Source organism: Pygocentrus nattereri, chromosome 17 (genome assembly GCF_015220715.1).
Source record: "Pygocentrus nattereri isolate fPygNat1 chromosome 17, fPygNat1.pri, whole genome shotgun sequence".
NCBI lineage: Eukaryota > Metazoa > Chordata > Actinopteri > Characiformes > Serrasalmidae > Pygocentrus > Pygocentrus nattereri.
The window spans coordinates 6,901,486-6,913,360 of record NC_051227.1 but is presented as its reverse complement, the minus strand read 5'-3'; the positions used below and the strand labels follow the sequence as shown (position 1 = coordinate 6,913,360).

The 11,875-nt window shown below is 44.1% G+C and overlaps 1 protein-coding gene across 6 annotated transcripts in view; it reads left to right on the top strand.

Moving 5' to 3' along the window:
- The window catches only part of sidt2 (SID1 transmembrane family, member 2), a 35,049-nt gene that overhangs the window by 6,455 nt on the left and 16,719 nt on the right, over nt 1–11,875 (top strand). For 4 of the 6 annotated variants that reach the window (XM_037546687.1, XM_037546686.1, XM_037546685.1 and 1 more), the window contains 9 exons: nt 15–179; nt 3,044–3,089; nt 5,049–5,150; nt 6,695–6,778; nt 7,363–7,462; nt 8,206–8,271; nt 8,371–8,464; nt 9,225–9,283; nt 9,771–9,782. In XM_037546687.1, coding sequence (XP_037402584.1) covers nt 15–179; nt 3,044–3,089; nt 5,049–5,150; nt 6,695–6,778; nt 7,363–7,462; nt 8,206–8,271; nt 8,371–8,464; nt 9,225–9,283; nt 9,771–9,782 — 728 coding nt within the window. The remainder of the gene's footprint in view (nt 1–14; nt 180–3,043; nt 3,090–5,048; nt 5,151–6,694; nt 6,779–7,362; nt 7,463–8,205; nt 8,272–8,370; nt 8,465–9,224; nt 9,284–9,770; nt 9,783–11,875) is intronic. The other 2 variants (XM_037546688.1, XM_037546690.1) reach the window with 1 other exon arrangement.

Here is an 11,875-nt window from a genome sequence, read left to right as displayed (position 1 = left end):
CTCTCTTGCCATAGGTATCAGAGGAAGTATCAGTACACCCAGGTGGGTCGGACCCTTTGCCAACCCCCAACGCTCGTTGCTTCTGAAACTCAGTTTTTCTACGTGGACGTGTCCACTCTGTCCTCCACCAGTGTCCACTACCAGCTGCGGGTCAGCCGGGTGGAGAGCTTCACGCTGCAGTGAGTGTCGTCGTCGTTATCGTCTTCATCATCAAACCGTCCTCTTAATCACCCTCATTAATTAGGCATTGTTCACATCAAGCAACACTGTGTCATCTTCAGCATCATGTTCAGAGCAGCATCTCAATTCTGCTGGAGTTATAATCCATTACACTCAGTAATTAATGCCTTCTCTGATCAAATATTCAGCTAGGATTGATGAGTGTCTTCATTTTCTTCATCTTTAAGTATCTGCAAGCGTATAAACTACTCCAGCGTGCAGTAGGCCGACCAGTGACGGCTTTGGACACTCACTCATGAAAAATTCATTCATAATAAATTCATTCATAGGCCTCAATTCCACTGTTTCTATTTGTCTTCGTAAACAAGTGTTGAGCATTTTAAAAGTACAGGGCCTTACAGAGCCCCGCTGGTCACAGTTCCATATAAACAAAAATATTGTGTGGCCACAACTTAGTAAGTCATGGATATGACTTTGTAATGCGTAGGAACAAGATATCCTAATTGGTGGCTGGGAGAAGACACTTAAGTCATTCGTTAAGATGGTATTCTCACATGTTAATAAGGTGTAGCCGTGCCTTGCTGGTGACATCCTGTATAAATAAAAAATAATGCATGGCCATGACTTAGTAAGGCATGGGAACAAGATCCTGATGTGTGGCCATGACTTAGTAAGGAGTGGCAACAAGATTCTAATGCATGACCACAACTTAGTAAGGCATGGCTTACTAAGTCGTGGCCACAACTTACTTATCTCATTCCCACGCGTTACTAAGTCGTGGCCGTACAGTATGGTCTTGTTCACATGTGTTACTAAGTCATGGCCACATTGCCAATGCATTAAGATCTCGTTCCCACGCCTTAATAAGCCATGGCCACGCATTCTTTTTAGTTATATGGGATGTCACCAGTAGGGCTCCCTATTAAAGGGTCCCTATGGTGTAAAATGAATTTGCCTCACTTAAAATAAGACGTTGATAAAATAAGATTGAATATGAAAAATATCCTGCAAAACAAGTAGTTTTAAATTAGCTGTTTCTGTGATGTCATGACAACCAGCACGTTTACATATATATCCTCCCTCTCAGCCTATAGCAGTTTAGCCCCGCCCACTCACACTAAGCAGCGTTTCAGCCTGGACTGCTTCTTGAATGAGGCACAGTACAGGGCGTCCAATCAGAACAGAGCTGGTTTGCATAAATGAGTCTTAAAGTGCTGCATTTGTGATGTTTTGGTGCAAAAAAACCCTCAGACGTTATGAGTCGACCTCAAAGAGACTAAAGTTCATGAGTCCTTTTAAGCGTAAATGTCAGGTCAGAATATGTTTGGAATGTTTATGGATGAAAAGTGTGCAGTCAGTCAGGTCGGTCCAGGTTTCCGTCTGGTGCTGTATGGGGTCGTCATTGTGTTCACACCATACATACACTCGCCAGCCACTTTATTAGGTACAAGGTGTTGGAAACGTTCCTCAGAGATTTTGGTTGGTTATTTGAGTTCCTGTTGCCTTTCTATCATCTGGAACCAGTCTGCCCATTCTCCTCTGACCTCTCACATCAACAAGGCATTTTCGTCCACACAACTGACCGCTCACTGGATATTTCCTCTTTTACTCAGAAATACTCAGACCAGCCCGTCTGGCACCAACAACCACGCCACGTTCAAAGTCCCTTAAATCCCCTTTCTTCCCCGTTCTGATGCTCGGTCTGCACTTCGGCAAGTTGTCTTGACCGCCTCTACATGCCTAAATGCAGTGAGTTGTGGCCGTGTGATTGGCTGATTAGCTATTTGTGTTAACAAGCAACTGAACCGGTGAGTGTATATAACAGTGACTGGCTCCATTAAATTCGTCACCCTCGTTACTTTGTTCCGTCGTCCTGTCATCTCACCACGTCCTCACACACCGTACTGACAGGTCAGCAGTGCATCCACGGTGCGGTCAAAGTCTACTGACTCAGAGACGGGCTGGGATTTCTCACTGCTGATTCTGTACGGCTGATTCACGTCTAACAATAAACCTGTCACTGATAGCCGCCTGGTTGTCTGGATGCAGGCCGAAATGCTGTTCAGATGGAATACGTTGTTCCTCGGGACGTCTGTAATGTTTATAACCACTTTGGACAGAAAGATTGATCTAAATTACCTTTTTTCCATTATATATATATATATATATAAAAAGAGGTACATTATTCAAAGCCACACTAAAATTTTCAGACATTCTCCATCTGTAGATCTAGGAATTCAGTTGTGGAATAATGGAGAGAGTGGGGTTTTAATTCATGCCTTATCCAGTCTGGAAGATGGGAGGGAGCACCAAAGAGTTAATTTTTTAAAAAATGCTCACATAATTGCTGTGATCACAATACCCAATATGTCCTCATGTCGAACTAATCCCGTCCAAATTGTACTGAGCCTAAACTCGATGGCAGTTCTGTGTTAAAACTCATTGGTGTCATGCACTGACTGTATGATAATACATTAGAGCCGGACGATATGGCAAAAACAGTATCACGATACTGTATGAAGATTTTACGATACACAATATGTTTAAATATATTTTTGTGACATTGGAAAACACAAAGTAGTGCCATATTTAAAAAAAAAAAAAAAAGTATAAAATACTATCAAAACTATGAATGCGGTGATTTGTATTCAGCATTTTCATACTGGGCTGTACTAAATCCAGTAAAACAGGTCTATTTATGCTCTCTTTGAAGTGAACCCTGCGGTTGGGAAGTGTTTTTAGTACTGCTGACATGCACAATATGCTCAGCAAACGTACTGTATTATGATAAGGGTAGATGTTGTTATATTACCCAGCTCTGCTATACATTTATTACGTTTTCTTTCCTTCTTTTGTCTTTCAGGACGGACAAGAAATTCAGCTTCAATGCAACTCCGTCCCAACCCCAGGTTTGTGAACACGCATTCTCTTTACTTTTCATCAGCAGTCACTCTGACAGACTGTAGTACACTACAGGAAGTGTAGGGGGTGATATGGCTTCTACCTGGGATAGCATCGGCCTAGCAACACCTTAGCAACCACCTGGAAGACTATAACAATGGACTAGCAACAACATAGCATAGCAGTGGCCTAGCAACATCTTAGCAACCGCCAGGGATACCATAGCCATGGCCTAGCAACACCTTTTCAACCACCTGGGATAGCATAGCAACAGCCTTGCAACACCTTAAAAACCACCTGGAAGGCTATAACAGTGGCCTAGCAACACCTTAGCAACCACCTGGGATACCATAGCCATGGCCTAGCAACACCTTAGCAACCACCTGGGATGGCATAGCAATGGCTTTGCAACACCATAGCAACCAGCCCATAGCATAGCATTGGCCTAGCAACACCTTAGCAAACACCTGGGATAGCATAGCAGTGGTCTAGCAACATCTTAGCAACCACCTGAGATAGCATAGCAATGGTCGAGCAACATCTTAGCAACCACCGGAGATAGCATAGCAACAGTCTAGCAACAGCCTTGCATCACCTTAGCAACCACCTGGAAGACCATAGCAATGGCCTAGCAACACCTTAGCATAGCAGAAGCCTTGCAATACCTTAGCAACCACCAAGAATACCGCAGCATTGGCCTAGCATTTTATCGTAGAGACCATGTTAAACTGTAAGTAGTGAATACGGTAAGAGCGCCCCCTGCTGTTTATCAGAGCGTCGCCGCTCCCCAGTTTCAGTCTCCATTCCCTAAACACTTGAGCCGAGCGCACTAACGTTCCTCCTCCTGATAAACAGACACACGTTCAGCTCCGTCTCCTCGTTTTTCACCACCATCACTAATATTTCATAATCAACATTAACACAGGAAGGTGATCAGAGGGGCGGTGGAGTTCGAATCGGCAGCGTCTGAGACTTTTAAATCGCAGAGTTAGAAAAGAAAAACATCTCCCAGTGAAAGCCAAAAGTTAGCACCCTGTTGGGGTTCATCCTGAAGTTAGGACAGGATTTAGGAGGTTTAGTCTAGTTTGGATGTTTGTGGGATGCTGTTTTCTGATCTGGAGTTAACGACGAGATTACGAAGTTAGGAACTGTTATTCTGTCATAGCTACTGTCCTGAATTCAGTCCGTGCTGAAGCCGTCATGGTGACTAAACAGGTAAAATAAGATTTCAGAGTAAAGTTTCTGTGACACGGCCACAGAACTTCTTCAGAACTGGTCTCAGGTCAGCTGAAACTTGTGTTAGTCACTGAGTGTGAAGTCATTCTGTCTGTGAGCTCACAGGTTAAAGTCCATTCTTAAGAACATGACTGTATGTAAATGAGCAGGTTTTGACCTTGTCCTCTATTCAGCCACTTTTTATAATCCAGAGCTTTATAAAAACAGCAAACATTCTGGCGGTCGCTCAGTGTTGAGCTACATCTGTGCAGTGAACTACCAGTGACCATGACCTCGCAGCTGAGAGCAGTAATGACACATCATGTTTACCTTTATATTAGGTGTACTGGGTGTATTTACAGCTTGTATTCATGACTCACGCAACGTAACAGCAGCTCCGTCAGCTGCGTATCTGTGTAAGGAAGTTAAAGGTTTGTTTTTTTTGTTAGGGATAAAACGTGTAAAATGCAGCTCCTCAAGCCGCTCGTGAGCCACGTTCTTCAGGTTTTACTGAAAGAGGATTATGTTATTTGAAACTGTTGTTTTTCTAACTGAGCGATTAGGTATCTGGCAAAAATGTTGTCTGACTTGTGTTTTTCATTATGAATGTTGTCTAAAGAAAAAATAAGATTGTTCAACCTATTTTTAAGCCAGTCTTCTTTAGGCTTGTTAATTATACTATATGTACTACTATATGTACTATATATATTACTATATATGCCTTCCTCTCCTCTTCTCTTCCTCCCCCACAGTTTTTTAAATATGTTTTTCCTGATGGCGTGGACACGGTTATTGTGAAAGTGAATTCTGAGAAGAATTTTCCCTGCTCCGTCATGTCCATTCAGGATATCCAGGTTTGAGATGCACACAAACATCATACATACTGGTTTACATGTGCTGGTTTACATCTTCACACAGGGCAGTGTTGGCAGTAGTAATATTAGTTTAGTTGAAAAAAGCCAACTTGGTCTTTTTTGCCATCCTTTGTTTATTACGATGGTTTGACAAAGCCAACTTACAGCGGCCTTGAGACTCCTTAGCATCTACCAGAAAGCCATAGCCTTGTAATACCTTAGCAACCACCTGGAACACCATAGCAATAGCCTAGCAGCACCTTTACAACCACCTGGAATGCCTTAGCCTAGCAACATCTTGGCAACCGCCTGAAATACCATAGCAATTGTCCACCAACATCTTAGCAATCACCTGGAATACTATAGCAATGGCCTTGCAACACTTTAGTAACCACCTGGAATACCATAGCAGTGGCTTTGCAAGCCCTTATCAACCATCTGGGATAGCATAGCAACAGCCTTGCAACACCTTAGCAACCACCTGGAATACCATAGCAGTGGCTTTGCAACCCCTTATCAACCACCTGGGATAGCATAGCAACAGCCTTGCAACACCTTAGCAACCACCTGGAAGACCATAGCAGTGGCCTAGCAACACCTTAGCAACTACCTGGAATACCATAGCAGTGGCTTTGCAACCCCTTATCAACCACCTGGGATAGCATAGCAACAGCCTTGCAACACCTTAGCAACCACCTGGAAGACCATAGCAGTGGCCTAGCAACACCTTAGCAACCACCTGACATAACACAACAATGGCCTAACAACACCTTGGCACCCGTTCTTTTCCCCTTCTAGTTGAAGGTGGTGGCCTCAGACGACCAAAGCAGCCTTAGTTGGAAACACTCGTCAACCTGTTTAAGATAAGATGCCTTTGTCATTGCACAACGTACAACGAAACTGAGCAGCGATCCAACGGCACTTTACACGCAAAACAGTTAAACATACGGCTAAAATATATGAAGTGCATATTTAAGGAAAATAGTATAAAAATTTGAAATATAAAGAAAAAGGACTATAAAACTAAATATTCTAAACAGACAATAGACAGGTGAGGTAGAGGCTAGTTATTGCACATTTCTTTTATCGCTTATAGAGTTATATAATATTGCACATCTTAAGAATTATTGCAGAGAAAGAACACAGATTATAGATCGCACTCTCGAGAACAAACAGTGCAGGGAATAATAAATAGGACAGACGTGCAGTGGATCACTGGAACAGTGTAGTGTTCTCTGAAGTCAGTGCCAGTGAAGGGTTGTAGCGTTGCTCAGTCACTTCTACTGAGCACAGTGTTCTATAGAAAGTCAGTGTGTGTGTTTTGGAAGTGTTCAGTTCCCGTGTGGCTCTGGGGTAAAAGCTGTTTTGAAGCCTGTTTGTCCGGGATGGGATAGACCTAAAGCGTTTACCAGAGGGCAGCAGGTTGAACAGATCATGTCCCGGGTGAAATGTGACCCTCATGTGTTGGCTGCCCTCCTGAGGCCGCGGGAGCTGAACATAATGTGGGCACTTTTTAAACTTGCTCTCTTTCTCTTCATCCTTAGTGTCCTGTGTATGATCTGGACAACAACGTGGCCTTTATTGGAATGTATCAGACCATGACCAAGAAGGGAGCCGTTACAGTGCAGGTAGAACTAATGCTGACCGTCTTTCAGTCGAATCAGTTTAAGTTAAGTGATACTTTTTTAATCCCGCAAACGGGGATATTCCACCTCTGCATTTAACCCATCCGTGAAGTGAAACACCACATACACACTAGTGAACACACACACTAGGGGGCAGTGAGCACACTTGCCCGGAGCGGTGGGCAGCCCTATCCATGGCGCCTGGGGAGCAGTTGGGGGTCAGGTGTCTTGCTCAAGGACACCTCAGTCATGGACTGTCAGCTGTGTGGATCGAACCGGCGACCTTCCGGTCACAGGGCCAGTTCCCTAACCTCCAGCCCACCACTGCCCCTTGTACTTGTACTGCAGGATATACCGTCAGACGGCTCTGTCGCATTAACAGTCACGAAGCATACAGTGTGGGGCGGGCAATGTGGGAGCACTTTAGAGTAATCACATTTTTGTTTGTGATTAGTTTATAATGAGTTAATTGATTTGGACAGGTCAGTCACATCAGTTGTCATATTTAGCGTTACAGGCTAACTCTTTATCTACACACAGTAGTTACCCTAATTTAATGAAGTACATGTCCTGTTTCCTGTGTTCAGAGGAAGGACTTCCCAAGCAACAGTTTCTACGTTGTCGTCGTGGTGAAGACGGAGGATGAGGCGTGTGGCGGGCCACTCAAGTTCTACCCCCTTTTGCCTGGTGAGCCAATCAAAGCCCAGTGATTTTACGTTACAGCCAATCGTGACTCATTCAAAATCAGCCTGCCCTCAAATGTCCAGTAATATGACTCATTTCAGTCAGACTACCCCTTAATAAAGTGGTATTCCACCAAAATTCCTACATTTGCATTTATAAATATTTATTGTGTCTATTGTGTTTATATATTGTGCATTTTGAGTGCTTTCGTGTGGAAAAACTACGCAGTTTTTCCACACGAAAGCACTCAAAATGCACAATGCACAACAGTAACTACAAAACAATGCAGTTCAGTTCAACTTCACTGTGTTCACGATTTTGTAACTGCTGAATAAAAACTCGCCTCATTTGGAAAACAAGCCTGAACGACTGCCTTCATATGAATACTACAGGTTCTAGAGCGTACTAAGCATGCCCTGTTTCCTCTCTCTCGCTTTCTCTCTCGCTCATGCTCTCTCTCTCTCTCGCGCTCTCCCTCTCTCTCGCGCTCTTGCTCTTGCTCTCGCTCTTTCTCTCTCTCTCCCTCGCTCGCTCGCTCGCTCTCTCGCTCTCTCTCGCTCTCTCTCGCGCTCTTGCTCTTGCTCTCGCTCTTTCTCTCTCTCTCTCTCCCTCGCTCTCTCTCTCGCTCTCTCTCGCTCTCTCTCGCACTCTCTCGCACTCTCTCTCGCGCTCTCGCTCTTGCTCTCTCTCACTCTCTCGCTCTCCCTCGCTCGCTCGCTCTCTCTCTCGCTCTCTCTCTCTCTCAGATGAGCTGTTGGATGCTGGGAATCGCAGTAAGACTCTGGACGTTGTCGTCTCTCCTGCCATCAACTGTGAGTCATATGAGGTTAATCAGTGAACTAATTGGATAATTAAGCGTTCGTTAACTGACCCTCACGGACTCGCCCCATCTCGTTTCTCTCTCATTGTAGCGGAGGTGTATGTGATGGGGATGCTGTTCTGTCTGGGCATCTTTCTGTCCTTCTACGTGCTGACCTTCCTGGTGGCCTGCATAGAGAACAAGAGGTCTGTGTGTGATGGTTTGATCAGTTATAGCTTCACATATACACACTGTTCATCTCACTGATCTTGGCTCTGTTCATCTCACTGATCTTGGCTCTGTTCATCTCACTGATCTTGGCTCTGTTCATCTCACTGAGCTTGGCTCTGTTCATCTCACTGAGCTTGGCTCTGTTCATCTCACTGAGCTTGGCTCTGTTCATCTCACTGAGCTTGGCTCTGTTCATCTCACTGAGCTTGGCTCTGTTCATCTCACTGAGCTTGGCTCTGTTCCTCGCTCTGATGTTCATTGTTCTTTGCACTGATCTTCGTACTGTACATCACACTGTTCATTGCATTGTTCTTCACACTGTACGTCGCACTGATATTTCACATTATTCATTCACACTGGTTATTATATACTGACCGTCTCTCTCACTCACTCACTCACTCACTCACTCACTCACTCACTCACTCACTCACTCACTCACTCTCTCTCTCTCTCTCTCTCTCTCTCTCTCTCTCTCTCTCTCTCTCTCTCTCTCACTCACTCACTCACTCACTCACTCACTCACTCACTCACTCACTCACTCACTCTCTCTCTCTCTCTCTCTCTCTCTCTCTCTCTCTCTCTCTCTCTCTCTCTCTCTCTCTCTCTCTCTCTCTCTCTCTCTCTCTCTCTCACCCCTCTCTCTCTCTCTCTCTCCTCTCTCTCTCTCTCTCTCTCTCTCTCTCTCTCTCTCTCTCTCTCTCTCTCTCTCTCTCTCTCTCTCTCTCTCTCTCTCAGGATGAACAGAAAGAGGGAGGGCTTTCTGCAGCCTGCTGACATGTCACCAGCAGAGACAGGTAACCTAGCAACCAGTCACTAAGGACCAAAACAGAGTCCCGCAGTGCTCAGTGAGTCTGTGCGTCAGATAGCACGGCGCTGACTGAGCGTCTCAGTCGGTGTGGAGTGTTCAGCCTCTCACAGAGCTGATTATTTTCATCTTCTGCTGGACCGTCACTGCGGACTGCGTCTGTAGGACAATCTCAGTTTAACCACATCAGGCGAAGTAAACCGTGTAGTTGATGTAGTCATAACAGCTCAGTGATTATGTACTAATACTGATCGATCGATCAATCACGCTAGAAGGAGTTTAAACTGTGTTATCAGTGCTGTCAACAATTATTGATTTTTCTCTTTCATTCCCCCATCTCTCTCTTTCTCTCTCTCTCCCTCTCTCCCTCTCCCTCTCTCTCTCTCTCTTTCTCTCTCTCTCTCCCTCTCTCCCTCTCTCTCTTTCTGTCTCTCGCGCTCTCGCTCTCTCGCTCTCTTCCCATTTTAATGCCTCAGCCTCTCTGTTAGGTAAGAACTGTATTGATCGTGTGTGTGTGTGTGTATTTGTATGTTATTGAGTACATTATATGTAAACGTACTCGATTTTCCACATTGCGCTGATGTAGTCGATCAGCTAAGACAAGTTTGGTGTGAATCTGCTTCTTTAGTTTAGCGCTGGAGCTAAGAGGCTACCATTGCTAACAAACACTGGAAGTCAATAGTCACCCAAATCTTTTCTGTAACTACATCCACAAAACCTCTCACAACCCGATCAAACCACACCCAGCCCTTCATCGAGGTCACGCAGGCTTGTCGATGTGGTTTAGTTTGACTCATTGATATAAAAATAAACACAACTTCAGCGAGTTACCGTTAACAGTTACGTATTAATAAGAGTAACAACAGAAATGTGACCTGTAGTGACCGTGTGCCTGTGTGATGTGATTGAGCGCACAGGGGAGTCAGCATTCAGCCTGTCTGTGGTCTGAGCAGGTTGAGGGGAGTTTTGTGGATGTATTTACAGAAATTATTTAGGTGACTATGGACTTCTAGTGTTTGTTCACCATGTTTGTCTCACTTGACTAAAGAAGCAAACCAAAAGCACCACGTCTTTGTTGATCAACTGCTTCTGTGCTCAGTAGAGGGTTGTTTACGTTTGAATTTACCTCAAATCGTTCCTTTAAACCAGGATCTTTTCAACATTAACAAACTCACTCAATCTACCGTCACTCAATCTGCCTTTTAGCACTGAAATCCACTTACAACACCAACAAACCCCATCCTGACTAGCGCTCACTGACAGATCTCTGTCTGCTGGTGTCTGGACGCAGCTTTGTACTAACATTAAAACGATAGTTCATCAAAAAATCTAATTTACAGTTTCCACCTCACAGCAAACGTGGTCTTTAAGCCCTTTTAACACCACAAGCGCAAAAATATTGCTGTTTTCAGAAGAAAACCTTGTTCTACATTTTTCAGTTTTTGACATTTGAACATACCTGTTACCTTTTACATTGTGTGTAAATTTCATGACGAACGGACCAAAAGAAAAGACCCATAATGGCTTGGAAAAATTCTGGTTCCATTGACTTACATTGAAAGTAAAGAGGGCTTTTTCCTTCTCCTGTAAAGTTACCATTTTGGAGATACAAGGTGTTTTTCCGACAACGGTGATATACTTTGGGTCTATTTCTGAGACGTGCTGTGCACTGCATGCAGCAAGCCAGCCGTTTCTGTGGAGAAACATTAAGGAAAAGCAATGTTTATGGTATAATATACAGTCTAGGCCAGGGGTCGGCAACCCAGATGGTAATGTTAATGCCATTTTGTCCTTTGAACCAAAAGTGAAACCACCTTGGGAGCCACTTTGTCCATTTTAGCATCTTGGCTGTAAATCTGTCTCAGTGTGTGCTGATGTGCTAGTATAGGATAAAACATATAATATAAATAAAAACACAAGACTTACTTTGCTCTGCTTTAAGCTTTAGCTCAGCTATATCGGCTTTTCTCGCATCTCTGGCAGGAAACTTTTCCTCAAAAGTAGAACCGTTTCTGTAAAATGTCTCTCAACATTTTTTTCACCAGCTTCCACTTTGATTTTTCCGTTCCACCTTAAATGATGCCTGAAGCTGCTGCTGCAACATTTAAGGTGGAACGGAGGAATTTGAACAAGAAGCTGGCGAATGAGAAGCGGCTTCAGCTTCGTCACTTTTTATCAGTTTCTTGCTGCAGATTAAACGTATCAGGAAACCAGCTGGAGTGATTATAAACACTTACGTCCATGAGTCTCTAAATTATCTCTCTCTTTGCCGTTTCGTAGCTACTAGCTGGGCGAGACTGTTGTCTGCGTTGCTATGTGACCAGCAGTCTGCGCTGGTCTTCAGGGTTAAAGGGTGAATCAGCAGTTCTACAGCGTTTCCAGCGTTTAAGACCATTTACTGTTAAACTGTGTTGAATGATCAGCAGAGCTTTATTTTACTGTAGAGGAGGATTATTTTATTATTACCTACTGATCTAATTCTGCTGTGGAGCCACAACAGGGCAGTAATAGAGGATAAGAAGGGAAACTGTAAGTTAGAGTTTTTGCCAGACTGTTGATTTAACACTGCTAACCCTCATTA